The sequence below is a fragment of the Scatophagus argus genome, chromosome 12 (assembly GCF_020382885.2).
Source record: "Scatophagus argus isolate fScaArg1 chromosome 12, fScaArg1.pri, whole genome shotgun sequence".
NCBI lineage: Eukaryota > Metazoa > Chordata > Actinopteri > Scatophagidae > Scatophagus > Scatophagus argus.
In genome coordinates this window covers 16202683-16224798 of record NC_058504.1, presented here as the reverse complement: position 1 = coordinate 16224798, position 22116 = coordinate 16202683, and the positions used below count along the sequence as shown (strand labels likewise).

At 40.5% G+C, this 22116-nt stretch overlaps 2 protein-coding genes across 3 annotated transcripts; one reads left to right on the top strand and one right to left on the bottom strand.

Moving 5' to 3' along the window:
• Positions 1 to 1615: 1615 nt before the first annotated feature.
• Positions 1616 to 12425, bottom strand: anxa6 (annexin A6). Of its 2 annotated transcripts, none has more exons than XM_046406742.1 (25): positions 12274 to 12425; positions 11113 to 11167; positions 9253 to 9337; positions 9022 to 9116; positions 8787 to 8900; positions 8598 to 8688; positions 8428 to 8507; positions 8242 to 8298; positions 7694 to 7787; positions 7269 to 7364; positions 7111 to 7169; positions 6830 to 6952; positions 6651 to 6709; positions 6324 to 6402; positions 5627 to 5708; positions 5442 to 5536; positions 5182 to 5295; positions 4639 to 4729; positions 4470 to 4549; positions 4205 to 4258; positions 4001 to 4094; positions 3756 to 3851; positions 3610 to 3668; positions 3259 to 3396; positions 1616 to 2051 (listed from the first exon to the last, which is right to left on the bottom strand). In XM_046406742.1, exons 2-25 carry the CDS (start codon positions 11113 to 11115, stop codon positions 1992 to 1994), a joined length of 1998 nt encoding a protein of 665 aa, XP_046262698.1. In that variant the 5' UTR covers positions 11116 to 11167; positions 12274 to 12425; the 3' UTR covers positions 1616 to 1991. The 2 variants fall into 2 exon arrangements, with proteins under 2 accessions (XP_046262698.1, XP_046262699.1); XM_046406743.1 differs by having other exon boundaries at positions 3274 to 3396.
• A 4275-nt stretch (positions 12426 to 16700) lies between these two features.
• LOC124068569 (cationic amino acid transporter 2-like) lies at positions 16701 to 22087 on the top strand. The gene is made up of 11 exons (XM_046406927.1): positions 16701 to 17129; positions 17648 to 17803; positions 18108 to 18270; positions 18407 to 18543; positions 18875 to 19097; positions 19849 to 19985; positions 20076 to 20178; positions 20287 to 20420; positions 20537 to 20703; positions 20817 to 20925; positions 21012 to 22087. The coding sequence occupies exons 1-11, from the start codon at positions 16760 to 16762 to the stop codon at positions 21140 to 21142; spliced, it is 1830 nt and encodes a 609-aa protein (XP_046262883.1). The 5' UTR covers positions 16701 to 16759; the 3' UTR covers positions 21143 to 22087.
• The last annotated feature ends 29 nt before the right edge of the window (positions 22088 to 22116 follow it).

Below are 22116 nucleotides of genomic sequence, written 5' to 3'. Positions count from 1 at the left end.
GCCTGTGTCAGAGAAGCACTTTTTAAGGAAACTGGTGAATGGGGGGAAGCAATTTCACTGTGAGACATGGGGAATTCCCATAACCCAGTAAAATGGCCTGATACTGTATGCTCAGTCTGAACAGAACCTGGTGTATGTCCAACTATGCGCCCTGCCTTTACTGAACAACAAACATGTGAGTAAAACACTGAATACATTTAATTGATCTTTTTTTTTTCTTTACCGTGTCTTGCAGCACGCATACAGCACTGCACACATTAACACATGTCAACAAAACTGAATGAGTAAAGGTGGCCACAAAAATCTGACACTGCAAGAGCAGCATTCAAAAGGACCTCTTTTATGAAAAAAGGATCTCTAATATACACTAACTTGTACTGCATGTATGCAGTATAGTACATCGAGTACTTTATGTGGCTTGTTTGCATGATTGCAAAATAGTAGAGCCTGTAGATAAAATGTCAAAAGCTGAAGCAACACCCATAAACTCTCTCTGAGTACGTGACAGCTTTGAAATATGAAAACTACAGTCTATTTGATTTATGCTGTAGAAGATGTTGGATGAACAACAACACCTTACAAACTTCCCCCAGTTATCAAAGGGGAAATTCAAGAAAAGTGTATATTTTGACATTGACTGCATATTAACAGTGTTCTATTGAACTAATCTTTTAATCTCTCATAATTATCATCAAATGCAGCAATTTCAGGTTGGGTGTGCCATTAAAACCAGAGAGCGGCTGACTGCTGTAGACTCTATTTGCTGCCTTGGATTTTGGCATACTGCAGGGGATTTCCTCACCACATATACGTCTTTTTTCTTCTTTCCTCTTTTAACTCAACGAAGGCCTGACAACAGCTGCGCTCACACATACGCAATGAACTGAGACATTGACTAGAACAGATGCAGCTGTTTTGTACTTTTTTTCTGCACTAATAAGTGTAAAAGTCCAACTGAGATATAGTATTGAGTGTTGAGTGTCGAGTGCTGAGTGCATAGTGATAATAGTGCTTTCCATAGTGCTAATACAACAAAAAAGTGTCAATGACATATTTTCTCTTTTCAATTAAATGTGTAGGGGTATAAATAAGTGTTCTTTCGAGGTAGGTAGTCAGGTAGCTGAGAGGATTATGCTATGCTCCTGCAGTAAGCAGTAGCCTCTGTAGTTTGAATTTAAAAAAGAAGCAGAATGGTTGAAAAGGTTACAAGGTCCTGATTTGTTTAGATTTAATCCCAATGTTAGCTGCTACCAATAATTAAAATACTAGTTCAAATAAATTATTATTCTGTTAATATCAGCTTTTAAACAATCAAGTTTGTATTTTTGAGTTAGTTAACCATTAGAGACATTGATTTAGAGTGGGAGTTTCCTGATGTTAAATGCCGTAGTTCCCATTCGACCAGGCCCAGTCTCACTGCCAGTGTCAACAGAGTTAATCACTGAACTGCCCTGCCAAATACAAACAGGGACACTGCACCCAGAACACATACTGTGCAAAAAAAAAAAAAAAATGTAGAAAATGTTAACTAGTATGATTTAAATGTAACATAAACATAATTTTTACATTGAAATGTTTTTACAACAGTGCAAGGACAAAGATAAAAAGACAACTGTTTGTGTTTTTAATAATTTTATTCAGGTATGACAACTTAAAGTCACAGTAATCATCGGATGGCACTGAAGGCACTATTCCACTTGTTAATTCCAAAACGCAGTACATGTGAAGCATTATTCCACATTAATTTGAACATCTTTCTGTTACCTATGACTGTAAATAAAAAAGAACATTTTGAAGGACAGGAACGATCAGACATGAGAGCAAGAAAACTGGCTTGGACTTGCGGGAGGTCAAAGGTCACTTGGTTTGGCTGAGGAGAGGCAGAAGTGACAACAGATACTGACTTAAACTACCACAGTTTCACTGTGTGTCTTGTCTCGTGATTTTTCTTCAATGTCTGTGATGGGAGCCGCAGAGATGTGAGTTTAAGTTTAATCTTCCCCTCCACAGAGCACCAGCAGGGTTTTACGGTAGTCTCCTGATGTGTCACCCTAAACAACAATGAAAAACACACAGAGAAGGAGGTATAATTAATGGAAAATACTGTTTTCATCACGTTTACTTCTGCTAACATTAGGTCACTGCACAGCCAAAACTGGAAAGCAGGATTTACATCTCACTCTTCTCCCTCGAACAAAACTCTATTCATCTTTCTCTAATGTTGGATGGGGACAAAAGTCACAAAATCAACCTCAGTCAACAAGATATTTGAAAGTGGAATTACCCTTTACATCAGCTGACATGCAGATTTCTATCTTCATGGTAATCACAGCAATAATGTCGGACTGTATCATTTTAAAGGACTACTTCCTCATTTTGGGAATTATACTCATTTGCTTTCTTGGCAAGTGTTAGATGAAAAGACAGACACAAGTCTCACATCAACAAAGTAAATATGAAACTGCACTGAGCAGCTGCTTAGCTTACCTTAAAACAAAGACCTGAAAAACTGGGGTAACACAATCCACTTAACAGCACCTCTAAAGTTGGAGCTGATAGCTTTAGAGGTGCTGTTAAGTGGATTTAATGTACATACAAAGGATCTGTATGGAGATTCAACAGAAAACAAACAATAATAATAATATATCCCAAATTTTAAATAATAACTTGTATTACTAACAAGCTTTGGATGTACCTGTTTGCTCTGGGATGTCAGTGACATGAACTTTTCTATAACTTGGTTGAAACTGCTAACTTATCAACTAAATACACAAACTTGTTTGAATCAAAATCTCTTTTGTAACTGAATGACAACCTAAAAATATGTAAATTTTCTTCATTAAATATACACTTCAGAATAAAAAACATATCGCAATCCTTCCTGTTGCATAACTGGATAATATTTCTGGAAAAGCCAATACAGGGCACCCAACTTGCTTGTCTGTATTGGTGTCAGGGTGATTTTGCTTCTGGGAGACTTCCTGCCTCTGTAACCCAATCACACAGCAGATATAGAGAGGAAGTTATGCATACAAGGGAAATTCCTTAACAGCTATGCAGTAGCCACAGAACCGTAGTCCACCACAGGAAGCTATAGATTACCGTACCCCACCACCCCATCACAGAAAAAGGATATGCAACACACACTCACACAGATCAGGACAAAGGCCACGAGACAAAAATTGAAGGCACACAGATGAGATGAGAACGCAACACAACACCAAACAGGAGTGTTAGTAGACAAAAACTGCGACTTACAATCATTGTTTCTACCTGGATGAATTCATGAAGGGAGACATCATGTGTTTCTTTGAACTCTTTACGAATGTTGAAAAGGTCGATCTCAGAACGGGACACCATGATGCGGATGAGCGCTCTGTCATCTGTACCAAGGCCCTGCAGAGAATCAATAAATACCCTGTTTATTCTGATTCAGTTACAGTAACCTCCACCGAAAAACACACGAAACCTAAATATATTACATACACCAACAAACATGACCTTATCACTTGCTTTATGTGGCTTTCAAGGCCCATGTGGTGTACTGCAGGGCCTGCAGCTGGAATTACACAACGGCATAAACATATTTAAAGCTCTGTGAATGAATACCTTCATGGCTTTGTACAAGCGGTCTGCAAAATAAGAGGGCTGGTTTTTTACACTTCGAACTGTAAAGGAAAGAGAGAGAACAGATGTTGTCAGTGACACACTCAAAAGCAAAATTTATAATACTTAAGGTCAAAGACAGCTCTTACCTATTGCATAAAAGGCGTTTTTCACATCTCCTGACATCTCCTTCTTGATAATCTGTTCAATGTCCTTGTTGGTGCATTTGACAAACTCCTGGAATACTGTGAAGAGCAAGAAGTATGATCAGTTATCACAAGCTGGATCCATTTCATTTTGCTATTGAAATGTTGATAATTACTTTCATTTACAATTGTGATCAAATGCATTGAAATTTGTGATTAACGTGTGATCTATCTGTCTTGATCTTTACCTTTCCTCAGATGGGGAAAGCTCCTGGTGCACAGAATACTCATGAACTTCATCTCCATGTCGTCAGACTCTGCATTGCATGCATCTGCAAGTTCCTGATAAGTTCAGGAGGAACAAACATTTAAATCCATTCTTCCATTTCTTTCTTTGAATTCACTTTAACACTTGCCGGTAACAGGATACACAAAGTCATGCACTAAATAACCTGAGCATCTGCATTAGCTCTTTCCAGATCTGCAGGGCCCTCCTCTCTTGCACCCTGAACAGAGCAAACACAGTGAAGGGTAAATTATCAGTGATGAAATATTAGTTGTTAGAACATAAGTAATCTATGACATTTTGAAAGAGCTTTGCTCATGTGATTCCGTGGACCTATTTTGCTCTCTGCTACAGTCTGCTACACAGACTGCAATCAGTGAGTGGGTGTGGAAAATAAACACACTCTGAGTTCTCATGATGATGAACATTACCTGCACGAGAGAAACAAGGATGCGGCAGAAGTGGCCTGATGTGTCAGACTGAATAGCTTCCTCTAGAGACTTCTTGTAGGCTGTGAAGTGTTGGTACATGATATATCGAATGCAAAAGGTTTCCAAAACTCACAAGTGATTTTAAAGACTTTGTAGATATGAAACTCACCAGCCTGATAAGCAGCGTTCATAGCATGAATTTCCTCATTGTTCCTGGTGACCAGTATCTCGATCAGAGCATGTTCATCTGTACCAGCGCCCTGTTAAGATGAAGAGATTAAGCACAAAAAAAAAGCAGAGGAACAAAATAAAAACCACACAGTCTGGAAAAGAATATGTGTGAACAGTCTTCTCATGTTCTGAAAATGAAATAAATGAATAAAAAAAAAGTTTATCTTTTTTGTTTCTATTTTTATAATCTCCATTTGTATTTTAATGACAGGCCTGTCTTGTAGCTATTAAATGCTCACGTCCATTCAAGACTAAAGGATGAGTCAGGTTTCTACACCAGACTTCTACTGTCAGAGTAACTGCCCTGGCACCAACTGTGCCACCACTCTGGGCCTAACATCAAGCATCACAGACTTGGAAAATAACAGTTTATTTATGAATAGCATGAGCTCAATCCATGTCAACAATGTCAACAATGAAACTTGTAGGCATCCCATAGTTACTGAAAAAAGAATCTTCTGGTGAATTAGAGCAACTCTACCTCCATTGCCTTCCTCATCATTTTGGCATCAAACTCTGCAGGTGTCAGCATGAGCCCAATGATCAGCCTTTCTAGGTTCTTTGACAGTTCAGACTTCAGGTCCTTCATCAGGTCCTGAGGACAGATTAAAACACACCGAGTTGTAATAAACTTGTTTGTAATATTCTTCCTAACAGTCTGAAGCAAATAACCAGTAACCAATGCTGAGTTCAACATTAACCGGTGGCTGATGTATACTTGCATCAATGTAATTCTCTCACCCTTCCCAGGAGGGATTTGAAGGTCTGCCTGATCTCTTGTCTCTGAGGATTGCTTCTCCGTGCAACAATATCAATGATCGCATCTTCATCTGTTCCTGTTGGTGTTAACAGGCAGTAATGTTTGTAGTATCTGTTTTTTAAGATTGTATTATTGTAAATGTGGTTTATCTTTCAGGGTTGCATACCGAATCCTTTCATAGCTTTCCTCAGTGCTTGTGCATCAGCAGCAGGGTCAAAAGCGGATGCAGGGCGGACTGTCGGTCTCAGCTAAAGAAGAACAAAGATGTTTTTAGAAGACTTGAGATTCAATAATCACACACAGACACGCACACATCATGTGTGCTTAAGCAGCTTCATATGCTGCTTGAATGTGATATCGTATAATACACCAGATGTTTAAGCTTAAAACTCTAAACATGCAGATATCTACAATATATGCAAAAGAGAGGAGCTTTGGCTGCTCCACTGATATCAAGCAGCATACTAAGATTTGTGTTCTTGTGACATTTGAGAGGGTGTGGGCCCTCTTGAGGTTAGAGGCCATGACACCACCAACAATGAAAAGGTGGGCAGGCTGAAAAACAACTCTGTTTTACTGAGTGTTAGTGACACAAGCTATTGTTGACCAAAATGCTGAGATCTTTATGACATTCAGTGGAGAGCGCATTACAACAAAAACTACTTGTATTTGAGTGAGCAGCATTCTGACAGTATCCATAGTCACACAAAGCTGTCACTGTGCAGTCATGGCAACGTTATCAGTTCAATTTTGTGGCACTGCAAAAATCAGGTCATTGCAGGGACAGCAGGCAATTAAGATGCATGCCACTGCCGAGCTAAACATGCAGACACATCTAACATGGAAGCAGATGGGGCCCAAACCTGGACTTTGGTCATGGCACTTATTTCCCACATCTTGTAGGCTATCTGAGCAGCTTCAGGGAAGAACTCTCCAGCTAAGCTGTAATGATCAGTGTGACATATGACAGCACAGCAAAGCTGAAAACGCTAGCGGTACAGAGTAGGTACATTTCTTGGAACATGGATCAATTATTAAATAAAGTTTCAGTTAATCTTTGGATATCAGCTTCAACAAACAGTTGTCACTACTGCAATGACAACATGTGTCTCTCATTAAGTTAATAAACTTACTTCCGAAAAGTGGTGCTCTATCACCCCCTTATGGTTGTTTATGGTAGTTAAACTTACTCATCATCTCCTCCACACAAGTTGAGCAGAGTCCTCTTGTAATCTCCTGATGTGTCATCCTTTAAGCATACACACAATCAGCTTAAGGATTTACAATCTTCTGATGCTATTTAACAAATAAAGTAAAGAAAATAAATGAATGAAGTAAATCTTAAAAATCTCATTAGTGTTTCACCAACCTTAATCATGTTATAAAGTGACTTCTCATATCTTAAACGGAAACACTCTCGAATGTCCAACATGTCTATTTCAGAGCGAGAAATCATGATTCTGATCAGGGTGTTGTCGGCTGTGCCCAGACCCTGGAAATGAGGAAGAGGATGTTCAGGGTCGGGATACTAAGGCGACTCTAAGTAGCCCTAATCAATTCTAAATTTCATATCAAAAAGTAAGAAGAAAAATGTGTCATAATAACTGTGTTGATCTTTCTACACAGTTTGGAACCAGACTTTACAGTTACCTTCATTGACTTGTAAAGACGCTTGGCAAAGAACATGGGGACACTCCTTATGCACTGGACTGTGAGAGAAACCAAAAGAGTCCTGTGTTACAATTTGACAACTCGACATTCCCCATGTCGTCCTAAAAGTGTTAGCCTACTTTCAGCATGTTTCTTACCAACAGCCAGCATCAGCCTCTCAAAGTCCCCAGACAGCTCGTTCTTTATGCTGTCCTCTATGGACAGCTCTGCAATCTTCTCGTATGCATCAAAAACTGAAGACCAAAGAAGAAAACATTAAATAATATTATTTATCTTACACTTATTTAGGTATCCTAATGTTCTGCTGATGACTGGTGAGCACACTATCAAAATTAAGTCACATTAAAGTTACAAACTCTTCAATCTCCTAACTTTTCATTTTGCAACATGATCTGGTCAAATTTTCTCTGGGTTTAAGACTTCTAATACCTGCAGAATAAGCTGTTCACTGCTAATTTATCACAACTTCTCCCGACCTCAAGTCTCTCAAGAGACTTGAAATCACAGTGGGGATGCCTAAATGCATCACTGTAGTGATAATTTCCCTGAGAGCTGTTCTCACCCATACGGAGGTGGGTCACGCTACGGTTTCCCAGGATCATGATGAATTTGGCCTCGTCTGTCCCCCACTGTTCTTCTCCAGCTGCATACAAGTCCTAAATAGAGGTAATGTGGAAAAAAAAATAAAAAATTTCAGACATAAAAAAGTCTACATTATTTAGTGTGTATTTCACGCTAAAGAACTAAAAAATGAACTAAGATTTTCAATTTGGTGACGTTGCTGTCACCCAGATGGTGATCGGTTCGCCACTGAAACTTCACGAACACTGTTGGATGGATCGCCTTTAAAAGTTTGTATCGAAATTCAAGGGCTCTACTGGATGAAGTCTACAGACTTTGGCAATCCCTAATTTGCTTTCCACTTAGCATTAAAACCTTGATCAAAAAACAGCAAATTGTATTCATCCTGGAAAATTAACATTCCCATCATTAGTTTTGCTGTGATTTGAGTTAATTTTAAACTTCAGTTTTTAAAAGAAGATCATGTGAAGTCAATACGCCCAAGCATGATGCATTTCTTTACAGGTCATAAAACCTTCCAGTTCTCACTTGTGCATCCTGCTCCACCAGGTCTGCGTCCACCACTCCTGACTCATCTCTGGTCCCCTGAAACCATCAAACCAAAACAACATGCTGCTGATCAGTCAGTGGTTCAATGTACTAGGGCTATGACAGCTGCTGTATGGTTGACTGAGTACTTCGCTGGTGATAATATCAGCTCCTCTGTGAACGGACCTGAAGTAAAACAACCAGCATCTTCTTAAAGTGACCTGAAGTGTCCGCGATTACATCCTCCTCTATGTCTCTGCCATAGGCTGGAGACACAGACATCAATGTGAAATGTTGAAAGATGTGAAACACAAAACATGTTGATTTAAAATGGCATCTTATTGAACATGTCTTACCATCTTTGTATGCTGCAACCATCTCATGAATCTGTTTGTTGTTTCTAGATGCCAGGATTTCGATGAGGCATCGCTCGTCCGTTCCAATGCCCTTTAAAGAGAGCATCAAGTTAAACATAAAGTTGCTTCTGCTTCATTAGATATGACTGAATTGTGGTAAATAACCTTACGACAAGCTAAATGTGTTACTTTGACTGCATCGTGGATTTCTTTGGCATCATGGTAGCCCGGAGTTCTCATCAGACTGACGATGAGACGCTCAAATTTACCCGTTAGCTCATACTTCAGGTCATCAATCAAGTCCTGTTGAAACAACAAGAACATATTAAAGTCTGTTATGGTATGATATCGAAACCATTTTGGAAAAATTAGTTTCTATTTTAGCAAATAAAAATAAGATATTAGATGATGTCCATTACAGTACCTTTCCAAAGCAACTTTTATAAGCTGCAATGACTTCCTGCCTCTGTGCATTGCTTCTTGAGGTGACCAGATCCAATATGGCCTCTTTATCACTACCTGAGGAACACAAACCAACCTTTTCTCAACAACCTTCATCTCAGTCACAATATCTGATCCCTGCCCCATTGTCACAATTGCTGTGTGAAATTCTTTGTGTCTCTATGGCCAGAGGACATGGAGGAGTGACACTCACCGATGCCTTTCATTGCATTGTAAAGGGTCTCAGCATCAGCGCTGGGATCAAAGTCCGGAGCATCTGTTATTGTGCCTCTGAACACCTGTAGGAAAAAAAATGAACACAGTGATATCCAGGAGGGATAACCAGCAGCACGGCTCCAGGTATGGAAGAATTTCTAGATCTGTTTAAAAAATTGTCATGAAATTAGGTACCAGCATTCGTGGTTCCCTCAGGGTAAAACCTACTGACTTTGGTTCTGACTTGTCCTCTCTTGCCAGCATGAAGTTTACATTTTCATTTTTCACAAAATGTCTTGATAACGACTGGATGGATTGCCATTAAAAATAGTGCAAACATTTCTGTGACCCTTCAGGATTAGTCCTCAGGTCACTGTGTTCATTTGTCCAATGTTTTGGTTTATAACAAAAAAAAATAATGAACCCCATCAGTGACAGCTGTACTTTGTGTGTAGTACTAATTAGCACATGTTAGCTGACTGTAGCATTTAGGTCAAATCACCATGTGGCTAGGTATAGCCTCACAGCTAACAGCACAGCAGAGTCTTGTTCTGTTACAGAATGACTATTTTTAACATTTTCAGAATTTGCTGTGATTTTGCACATCTTGTTCACTGCATATCAGCAAGCTTATAAACTTTGAACCTTCTCAACTCAAGAGTCAGGACTCAAAATATGCTTTGTCAGGGTCACAATTTTGCATCACTAGTTCCAACTTTCTAACTTGACCCGAACTCCCTTACAGGGTGTGAGTAGTGGACTGTGTAAAAGTGGCAGTGACAGGACACTGGGACAGGAGGTGAAGCCAAGTCTGCCGTTACAGCAACTGACTGCTTGCACCTGTCACACCCCCAGCAGACCAGATGAAAACCTGCTGTGTGTGTGTGTGCGTGTGTGTGTGTGTCTATGTGTGCTAGGCCAGTGCATGTGAGTAGGAGTGTAGGGGTGTGTATGAGCAGCAGGGGGTCAGGTTGCACACAAAGTGGGTTTGCAACATTGCATTGTATGACTGTAGTCTGTCATACATGTAACAAAAAAACTCCATTGGGCATGTAAAGAGGATATTAGGCTCTGCATAAGGGCACTGTTATCACTGAATGTTCATAAATGAATACAAATGACAGATGCTGCTCACACCCATGCAATGGTCATAGCTCTATCGTTTTAGCCATGGGAAGTTGTGAACCTCATTCACCAGGAGGAAATACGAAAACTGCAGCTGCTGCAGAGATTACTGCTGCATTGAGGCAGGTGGCCAAAATGTGCTCTCCACCCCGCTGAGACGCCAATGTACATGCTTCGATCCTCTGCTTCACTACAGCGACCATCACTCTTCACGACAGCTGGACAGCTTCACTCGCATAGCAACACGGCCACAACACAACACAAGCCCTAGCAACAGGGGCTTTTAACAAAAAAAAATATATTAATGTGGATTTAATGTTAGGAGCTAAATGTCTACCATTCCTTTCCTCGCTGGGTGCTGCCTGTTTCTCCTTCTTCTTCTGAGTATAATTAAGAGAAAGTGTACGTTTCAGCTCAAATAAGATCAGAATGACAGGACACTTACAGCTCTGGCGATCAAGCTGGATGTCTGCCACAAGCCTTAAATAATTCTAAAGCATTTGCCTTTAGAAAGAAGTTGTCAGGTGTGTCTTTCAGATGTGCAGGTGCCACAGGTAGCAATGACACCCTACACTGCGGCCTTTATGATGGGGGAGGACTCGTGTGGTGGCAGAAAAATGACCTCAGTTTGTCCACACCTCGTTCGATGATACACAAAACCATCAGTGTTCAGACTATATAATATAATCCACATCACTATTACATAATGCAGGAGAAAGTCCTGTCTACTTACCATTTTGTACTTGGTCTTCTTTGTCAACACTATTCAAGAATCAATAGTTTCTGGCCTAGAAGAGAGAGAGAGAGAAATGCTGATGCAGGGTCGTATAGCAGCATTGCAAAACACCACTGCCCTTGAGAAGGTGTCATTCCCCTCCAGTATGCAGGAAATAATGCTGCAAAGAGACAGTTTGCACGATGATGATCCCTGCTTTTCCTGAACAAACCTAATAAGGCGGTGTGTTCAGTGCGCCCCGTATAAAACTGATCACTATCCACAGCAATTCTGAGGAAGAGCACAGCAAAGCAGCACAAGGCACAGAGGAAGGACTTCCTATTAAACTTGACTTCACCTCAAATGGCACATGGAATTTGCATTAAAGCAGCTGCCAAGAAACTCTTCAGTCACATTTTCCATGCTGCTATACTTTAACTTACAATGCAGCCATTCAGACAACCTATGGAGGGCCAGTTGCTATAGAAAAACTAGAACAGATATACGATAAAATACACTGGGTTGAAATGGACAAAACAGTAATATCAATCATAACACAAATGTCGGATTAAAGCATCCCGCTAGTAAAGGGTCAACGCAGCCCAGTACCACACTGGACCCAGGGCTTTTTTGGTGTGTAATTTTCCCTGTCTGACTGTATTTGTGGAATTAGAACCACAGTGCAGAATTACAATACAATAACAGAGATCATTTCAAATTGAAAGGAAAAATGCAGACTGAAAACCATTCATCTTTACTGCAGAGAAAAAAGAGAGAGGAATACTCCTGTCCACCTTTCAAATGCATACTGTCCGTTTAAGACAGAAGTGAAGCTCTCCCAAAATAGCATGCACTGTTTAAATTAGTGTCAGAATGAAGGGGGGTGGAGGGGGTGGGGGTACTGGGTCTTTACAGCCACACCCTTCTCTGGACCCCACACTGGAGAATAAGGTCCGCAGATTTTATATCCAACAATGGGTAATACTTTTCTTTGTGGCCAACGAAAGACGCTGTAGCTGTGTATTAAACTGCTTTTCTATCCACTCCATACAACTGTCTGCTATTGGCTATCTTATAGTCGAGTCACTGGCACATTGAGGTTAACAATGACGCATCAGCAAACTTCTTCAAAAAGCAGTTTTGCACCAAAGTTCCTCCAAACCACAGATAACGTCGTACCTTCTCGGTGCAGAAAGTGTCCGTTGTCCGGTGAGAGTGCTCCTGCTGGCTCCGCTCTGCCTCAGCTCACCCGGTGCGTCTGTCCACCGTCCCGTTACGTGTCCACTGTGACGTAACGACTGCGGCGCTCTCTCGCGCAGCTTCTCCGTGTATGTGTGTGTGTGTGTGTGAGCCTGAATATGGGAGGACAGTGACTTACCACCTTTGGACCGGATAACATCCAGTCTTAACTGAAATGTAGTCACATTCAAGGAGGATGGGAAATTTTACGCTCTTGTTTTTTCTGCAGTCTAGGATTTATTTAGCTGCAAGTAAGCTCACTTTGTCCTGAAACATTTAAATATATAACACATCAGTGTGGTGTACCTGAATATATATGTCACATAAAATAGGACTAAGTGATCTTGAATGTGTTTTGAGTGTGGGTTATGTCTGGTGGTCATGTGATAGGGGAGTTCAATAAAAGTGCTACTGATGTTAGGACACAGTTTATCCCTTGCTTACTCATTTTATTATTAGAAGATACAACAATCAGTAACATAGAAATTGTTTGCTTGGAGTTAAACAGTTTTCGCTTTCACCTCGCTTGCCGGATTTTCGTCACATGACTGACCGTTCAAATAAGTGTGACGGGAGCCTGCTGGCGCTGATGTGAGAGCTTGGCTGCTCTATTTCTGTCCTGTCAGGCAGCTGTTCCAGTTGGAGAGGGATTGAGACACCAGCACAGTTATGAGTGGTGTGTGTGGGTGTGTGTGTGTGTGTGGGGGGGCGCTCAGATGAAAGAGAGAAGGCATTATATAGAGGCTGTAATTCCCATAAAACGAGAATCTCAGTTCCTTGTATGTGTAACTAGAAAATATAGACAAAAATAGGCACATATACTATATAGATAAAAAAAATATTGGGACACCTGACCATTACACCAATGATTTAATGACATTGCATTCTAAATGCACAGACACACTTGCATCTGTAACAGCTTAAGCTCTTCAGGGAAGGCTTTCCACAGGATTTTGGAGTGTTTCTGTGAGAATGTTTGCCCAGTCCTGCAGTAGGGCGTTTGTGAGCTCAGGCACTGATGTTGGACCAAAAGGCCTGGCTCGTAATCTCCGTTCATCCCAAAGGTGTTGGATGGGGAAGAGGTCAGGGCTCTGTGTTTCCAGTCAAGCTCTTCAACACCAAACTCATCCAACCATGTCTTTATGGACTTTGCTTTGTGCACTGGGGCACAGTCATGCTGGAATAGAAAAGGGCCTTCCCCAAACTGAAAACTGGAAGCATAGCATTGTCCAAAATGTGCTGGTATGCTGTAGCATTAACATTTCCCTTTGTAAGTAAGGGGTCAAACCAAACCCCTTTTAGTCCACGAACTGATGTGTCATTTTGTAGCCTATGAGTGGTTCCTGTGATGTTTTATGCACAGAGCTGTTTACCTGCTGCATTCATTCTTGCTTATAATTCTTACACATATATGGAGTTTGGTGTCAGAGGACATGAGGAGAGAGGTGAGATCCAGGGAAGCCAGAGGCAGTACAAACAGTGGCACACACAGCATGACTCAGCCTTCACTCTTACTGAAAGTCAACCCCAGCATCACTGGCTTTCTTTGCTTTGTGTCTGCATTGTTTAACTGACATCAGTGAACACAAATGCAGGTTATAAACAGGACACTTTTGATTCACGTCTCTGTTTCATCAGTCCATGATGCACCCAATCTATCAAGCAAATGTTTTGTTTTTTGCTCATTCATGTACTATTTATGTCATAATATCAGGAAGCTTCTTCAGCTTTCTCTCTGCCAGTATTCGGGGTGAGAGGGGACCATATAAGGTAAATTCAAATGGGGGTGGGAGGCACCAGTGATGAAATGTAATTGTTATACTGACCTCTTCTGCTTTGAAAATGCATTGCACAGTGACCATGAGAGCCTGAACCTCATTTCTTATCTCACACACTGCGGGCGCGAAAAACAATAATAATACACGTTTATTCCCTTTTAGAGAACAAGTGATGGTTAATTTGATCAATTTGTTTATTTGCATAATCATAACAGCTTGTTTCTGTGTTCCCGTCTACTTCTCTTCAATCCCAAAAAAAGGTTCTATTCCCTAAGATTTATCGATCCTGAAAATCCACGGGTTTAAAAAAAAAATGCAATGATTGCTGTGAAAACAAAACCAAACAACGAATGAAGTGAACACAAAAGGATTTTTGACACTCTGAATAGGATTTGCTGTTCACAATTCTGACCCTGTGCCTTCCATGCAATAATGAGCACATTATGACCCAAGCCGGTCGGGAGTGAGAAAGGCTACTTTGTAAGTAATTCCATAGAGTGGGAGGGTCACACAGGCCAGTCTTGTATATATCGCGGTAGAAATCATGTTTCCTTCCGAGTCCACAGCACGGATATTTCTGCTTCACTGCGCTTTTTTTTTACCACAAGTCAGAAGTCACTAGTGGGACTGAAGACAAGGTAAAGAACCTGTGTATCTGCTGAATAAAATTACCGTAAGCAAGAAGGTTAATATACCTCTGCCTTAACTTGCATCTGTGAGTTTTAATGCAGTACAATATTTATATTTCTTTTAATATTTAATATTTTTCTTTAAATGCACAGTAGACAACAATAAGTAGCATATAGTTTACCTTAACTGAGCTTCATTCTGATCCAGGATAACCCTCAGATCATAAAACTGCACGCCACGTGCATTGTAGCAGTTATTTAGATAAGCATTGCTTTATTGTCCCTCTGGAAATGATATCTTAACCAGTAAAATCTACAGATAGGAAGCCTGAGCTTTAAGTTCGGTCAAAGGTACTTCGACCTTCCACACAGGCTGCCTGCCCATTCGTTTCCTGCCTGCTCAAGTAGATGCCAGGAGGGATTAGGTGAGCTGAAATCCCCTGATGGGAGATGAGAAGGCGAAAGCTACCTCTCAAAGAGTAAGTGTGCAGCCTGTTGCATGCATGAAAGCTGCTTTGTCCTCCTCTGTTTCCTTAACCCACAGGGTCATTAGTCTGGCAGGCTCACACCTCCATGTAGAGATGGGGAAGCCAGAAAACTCAAACATAGCAGCACTGATAAGGTCAAGGGCATGTATCTAAGCTGTAAATGCATGTAAACACTAAAAAACCTACAGAGGTACGGTTTTGGAGCATATGACAGATGGTAATAAATAACCATAATTTATCCACGGGTGTCAAACATTGTCATAGCACAACTGTAGTTTATTTTTCCCCATTGTTGCCCCATTCAGCGGTTTCTTCTTTTAAATGGTTTCCTTTTCTGAAAATCCAAAGACATAGACGAATTATGTACATTTAAGTTGAGACTTGAAGGCATGAATCGTGAAAAGAATGGAAAATCCACAGCTCTCTCTTAAGTTACACGCATGAGTTACTCACAAGAAGAGTCACATTTTCGCACTGTGTTTGTGCAGAGACGGTAAGCCAACAAATTACTACTGGCTCGGAGGCAAATGTAAATAAAATCTGTACAGCATGTGTAGTCAATTACAATATGTAAAAAAGTGCCTTTTAATGTACAAAGACAAGTCAACACAGCTAATGTAAAACACTGTTTTTAGTTCTTCTGTTGACACAAAGAACACTTGCATGTCTAACACCATATAGACAATAATATACATAGTGTGCAGACGAGAGGTGTGAAGGTCCCAGCTTTGTTTCTCAGGGTCTTTAATCTTATTTTTTCGTTTAATTTTAACAGTAATTGATCGCGAGCAGTCCTGCGCCAAGCTGAGGGGAGGGATCATCTCTGACATGATACTGCTCTGGTAAGGTGAGAACACATTTTGTAAATTGTCAAGTGGAGGAAGAGCCCTGCCCTCCTCAGAAATGTTCAGGGTGGTAACTGCATAATAACAACTGAAGGTTGGGTAAAGTGCAGTCCAGGGTGCTGTTTTTGTGCTGCGGGCGGCAAACTCCAGCCATCAGCACTATCATATCAGGGCAGTTATAAAGAAGCATGCATGAAAGAATAATATCAGTTGAGGAAATGACAGATCCTTATGATTGTGTCTCCTAAGCACACTTGTAAGACAGGTGATTACATAAATGAGGTGAGTGAATTCCATCTTCTTTTGTCCTTATTCAGTAAGACGCTTAACTATTAGTTAATTATTATCATATGAACACTAGTAAGTTTCAGCAAAACAGAATTTGGTAGTCTTTGGTAGCCTTTATTTTACCTCATTTTCAAAATAAATAAAATCTTTTGCCAGTGTAAGGCTTTGGGAGGTATTGTTAGACTAAAAATAGATATCAAAAAAGTGCTTTTTTGAAGACTGAAGACTGTTTAACAGTCAGGCTGACCTGACAATTATTCACAGGTTCACCGACCCACCCTTCTTTCCCCGCCCCTCCTCTGTCGTCTCACTCTTTTTTCTACGTCCTCACTCGTTTTCATTAACATCAAACTGCGCTCCCACCTTCCCACATCTTTCCATCCTGACTCCTTAGAAGCATGTCGTGCAATGGGATGAAGTCCTTTCTGGTGAGCCTATCTCGGAGGAAGCCCCTGGAGCCTGACGGGGAGCAGTCAACCTTTAACCGATGCCTGACCACTCTGGACCTGGTGGCCCTTGGTGTGGGCAGCACTCTGGGGGCCGGGGTCTACGTCCTGTCTGGAGAGGTGGCCAGAGATACTGCGGGACCCAGCATCATCATCTCATTCTTCATCGCTGCTCTGGCATCCATATTCGCTGGACTGTGCTATGCAGAGTTTGGGTCCCGGGTTCCCAAAACGGGCTCAGCGTACCTTTACAGCTATGTGACTGTTGGAGAGCTACTGGCTTTCATCGCTGGGTGGAATCTGTTACTCTCTTATGTCATCGGCAAGTGTGATTTACAGGATTACAATCAGTTATGTCTATTATTCAGTGATGTAGGTTCTTAAATTGTTTTGTTAAATTTGACATGCCAAAAATGTACAGAAAACATTCATGATTTCATGATTTTTAACCTCTGTCTTAATTTCAATCTCTGCTCAAAGAAAGATATTTGACATTTATGGAACATGTTGGGCTCACTGAGAATGCTGACAGTCATAAATGATCAACCATCAACATGACACACTCTGTGACCTTTCACCTGTTGAAGAGCAGATTCTTGGCTCTTTAAAGAGTGAAAGTTTAAAGGTTTTCAGGGTTTTTTTTGCTGAGAATCTGCGTTTTTTTGCAGCACTTGTTGAATTCATTGCCTCCATAGTGATAAACCCATGCTGACTTTGGTTTAAAATAACTAAATCATGAAACGTTAAAGATGCACAGACAGCATTTTTTGTTTATGGCTACAAGGAAATGGTGACTAATGCTGATTAGTTTATTACATCTTTCTGTTATTGTATGGTCAGGAACATCCAGTGTTGCGCTGGCATGGAGTGGGACGTTTGATGACCTTATAGGTGGCCACATATCAAAATACTTTGAAGAAAATGCATCCATCGGCCTCCCTGGCCTGGCATCTTACCCAGATGTCTTTGCTGCTGGTCTCATCTTGCTACTGTCAGGTAAAAATGATGACACTGATGTTGGTTGTGACTGGTATATAGACTACATAGATAAAAATATTGGGGCACCTGACCTTTACACAAACAGGGACTTTAATGACATCACAGTCTCAATACAAAGACAGCTTCCACTCCCCTGGGAGGGCTTTCTACATGTTTCTGTGGGAATTTTTGCCCATTCATGCAGTACAGCAACAGTGAGGTCAGGCACTGATGTTGGACAAAAAGGCCTGGCTCACAATCTCTGTTCCGGTTCATCAAATTGTGAGCAAAAATTCAAACATTCACCATGTTTTCCATGAAGGTGTGCTGGCATTTGGAGTGAAAGAGTCAACAACAATCAACAAGATCTTCACAGCAATCAACATCCTAGTGCTGCTGTTTGTGGCCATCTCTGGATTCATCAAGGGTGACACTGACAACTGGAAAATCAGTGAAGAGGCTCTGAAAAACGCCACAGAACTCAAGTAATGTCAAAGAGCAGCATAACCCTGACTGTTCGTGTATGTGCACGATCCTGTCTTATATTAATACAGTACTATTGCTCGTCCTGGTTATCTTTCTGTAAAATAACCACAAAATAATGTTCTTTCCTCAATGCAGAAACTTGAGCTCTTCCGCCAATCTGACAAGCATCTATGGGGTGGGTGGATTTTTCCCCTACGGCTTTAGTGGAACGCTGGCTGGAGCTGCGACATGTTTCTACGCTTTTGTTGGATTTGATTGCATCGCTACAACAGGTGAGAGGACGACTTCTGCCTCTGACAGTACTAGTGTGATCATATGCTTAGATTTTTTTTTCCAGTAGGCAAATAAATGTGAGATCAAATTCACATAAAATGTACAGTTACAAAGCAGAATTATCGGTAATGAAGTCAGTAATGAACACTTAAACGTAACAGTCGAGATGATGCAAAAAACTTCTAACATTCACCACTTATTATACACTAAATCATTACTTGATAAGACCAAATGATAATTCTTCCACACCGCTATATTGTCAGTAAGGATCTTCCACAGTTTGTACCACGTAACAAGTGGAGTAATATTTTTTGTTTCGTTCCTCTATAGGCGAGGAGGTGAAGAACCCTCAGAAGTCTGTCCCTGTGGGCATTGTGGCCTCGCTGCTTATCTGTTTCGTGGCCTACTTCGCTGTGTCCGCTGCGCTCACCCTGATGATGCCCTACTACTTGCTCAATGAAAAAAGCCCCTTACCAGTGGCCTTTGAGTATGTTGGCTGGGGTCCCGCCAAATATGCAGTGGCTGTGGGGTCACTGTGTGCCCTGTCCACCAGGTATGAAACTACTTACAAAACAGAGAATACAAATCACATCAACTATTGGGCGTATTGCCATAAAAACTGGCGGGAACATTGGTGGTTCCCAGAGGCTGAATCTTAATTGACTTCGTTGATCCCTCTGACTTTTGATTCTGTGATTTTGTACTTTGTGATATATGACTGAATTCATATTAAAGTACATTAATGCATTGTCTACAGATTCATGTCTTTGAACATTAACAGATTTTTTTTCCCGCTGGTCACCTGCATTTATTTATTGATCCTTACCGACTCAGTCATTTGCAAAAACGTTATACAAGCATGAAAAATATAAAAACTATAAAAACCTGCCACAGTCTTTATGAAGCAAATACAAAGCTAGTGCTTTTACTTAAATGATGCATCATCCTCTCAACCCTTGCTAAGACTTTCCAGATTTTCATCACTTGTGAGGATATAGCAGATTGTTTCCATGCTGCATTTGGATGAAACAAAGACATTAGCGCAAATCTCAGTTTGGCATCAACAACAACACACTGGCATTTCTTTAAAAGCAGTTCAAAGTAGTGTGAATTTTTAATTAATCAGAAAACATAAGAATCTTTTTTAGTAAACTCCTTCCTGAATAAAATAAACCTTCACTTGTGTCTGTTTGAGACAGAATGCCAGCAAATGAGCAAGGACTTATTGTAGGGGATGATCTTCCTTTCAGACTGGGTAAAAGCATCTACTGACTGACTGACTCTGCTTGAATTTGCCTCTCCAGCCTGCTGGGTTCTATGTTCCCAATGCCCCGAGTGCTGTTCGCCATGGCAAGAGATGGCCTACTTTTCCATCCTCTGACCAAGGTCACCTCCAAGGGCAGTCCCGCTGTAGCGACCATATCATCTGGAACTGTGGCAGGTACAGATGTTCCAGCTGTTCATCAGCATCTATGTACATGTCAGGAGGTTTATGGACTTGAAGTAACTCTTGCCTGTATGTCATCTTCAGCCATCATGGCCTTGTTGTTTGACCTGGAAGCACTGGTGGAAATGATGTCCATTGGCACTCTGTTTGCTTACACACTGGTGGCCATATGCATCTTAATACTAAGGTATATTTAATTCATCTGGTTCTTCTTCCATAGTGGTTTGCATAGAATGCTGAGCAAAATTCAGTTCATGCAACACATTTATTAGTTGACTGATTAATTGCAATCAAGGTACCAAGAGGATCCATCTGAAGACACAGACCTTCATATAATGGACTCAAAGCCCAAGTTTTCCTTACTGAAGGCTCCATCAGTTGCCACTTCAGCCACCTCAAGAGCAGTCACAGTCTTGACTGTGATCTTTGGTACGTAATGCAATATCTAGTACCTTTTCATGACCGCCAACAATTATTTTGGTTCTGAAAAATCCTTTCTGGTCTGTCCAGACCAATTGATCTCTCTCTCTTTTCTTTTTCTGCAGTTACATGTTTGACTGCGCTGTGTGTCACCCTGTCCCAAGCCATAGATGCTCTAGCCCAGATGGAAGCATGGAGTATCGTAATTGTCTGCATCCTCAGCTTCATTCTGCTGCTCAACATTGTCCTCATCTGGAGGCAACCACAAAATACCTCCAAGGCATCTTTCATGGTGACACAATATTTTAATTGTGTATCATAGCAGTTGCGTCACTATTGTGTGAGATCTAATAATCAACAGCAACTAGAAATCTTTTCACATCCATTTAATTTCTGTCTTGACAGGTGCCCTTAGTCCCGTTGTTGCCTTTAGTGAGTACATTCATCAACGTCTACCTGATGGTCCAGTTAGGTGGCGACACATGGTTACGATACGCTATTTGGATGTTAGTGGGTAAGACCGTATTTCTGCTTGAAAGGTTTAAAGGTCTTTTATAAAGTTAACTGCTGAACTGTAATGATCCCATCGTCTCTCTGCAGGGTTACTCATCTATTTCATCTATGGCGTGCGTAACAGTGTACAGAGGAAGCGTCTCCAGAGTAACGAGATGAAAATAGAAACTGTCAGCAGGAAAACAGACAAGGACATTATCAACGAAGAAAAATTCTGAGCTCATTTTGAGCGCAGAGAAATAATAGACATGTTACAATGAGTAACTGCTTTAAATGTGTAACTACTGTTTTACATGCACGTTTCTGCAGAGTTCAATACATGACAGGTATACAGTGTGCAGACAATGCAGACAAATGTTCAGATGGGCTAACAACTTATTATACTATATTTTACATTTAGAAACTAATTATTAGCATTAACAACACTGAAAAAATGCCTGACATAGTTTTGAACCTGTGACTTGGGGCCACTTAAACCAAACTAAAACCATAAAAGAAGAAAGGGCTAAGACTGTTTTCTGTTGATAATTACCATTTTATTACACTCAAATTACAAGTTTATACATTTATTATCACCTGTAAAATGCAGAAATGTATTCAAATTTTATACAGTTCTAATTGATTATGAATAAGAGATTTTTTTACATATTAAGACAGTTAGACTGTACAGGCGTATGTACAATGTAGATAAAGAAAACCTTGTCAAAGGTTCTATTTTTGTTTGTTTGTTTTGTTGTGTTTGTTTGCTCTTAACCGGTGTAAAAATTCACTTTAATAACTGTTTGGTCTTTCAAAGTGTATATACTGGAACTGTACATGTTTTCTCATTATATATTGTAAATGTACTCCTTAATTAAAAAAGAATAAATCCAGACTACAATCTAGAGTTGCAGGGCACATTAATAAGAAGAAATAGTCCAGTTACACTCATAACCTTGGATAAAGAGCCAGAGACCGGCTCTCTACAGGAGTTCACTGCGAACAAAAGGTCCTTTCACAGCAGCTTTCCTGTGTCATTTTTCAAAATCATGGCTTAGCTAGTCACTCAAAAGAAAAGCTTTACATTGTTCCCACTGGTTACAGCATGCTATGGATTTAATCAAATAAGCAAAACCCAACTTTATTTTCCTGGTTAGGAGCATATAATTTCACCAAGGATCATTTGCGAATACAGACCTGTTTATGTAGCCAA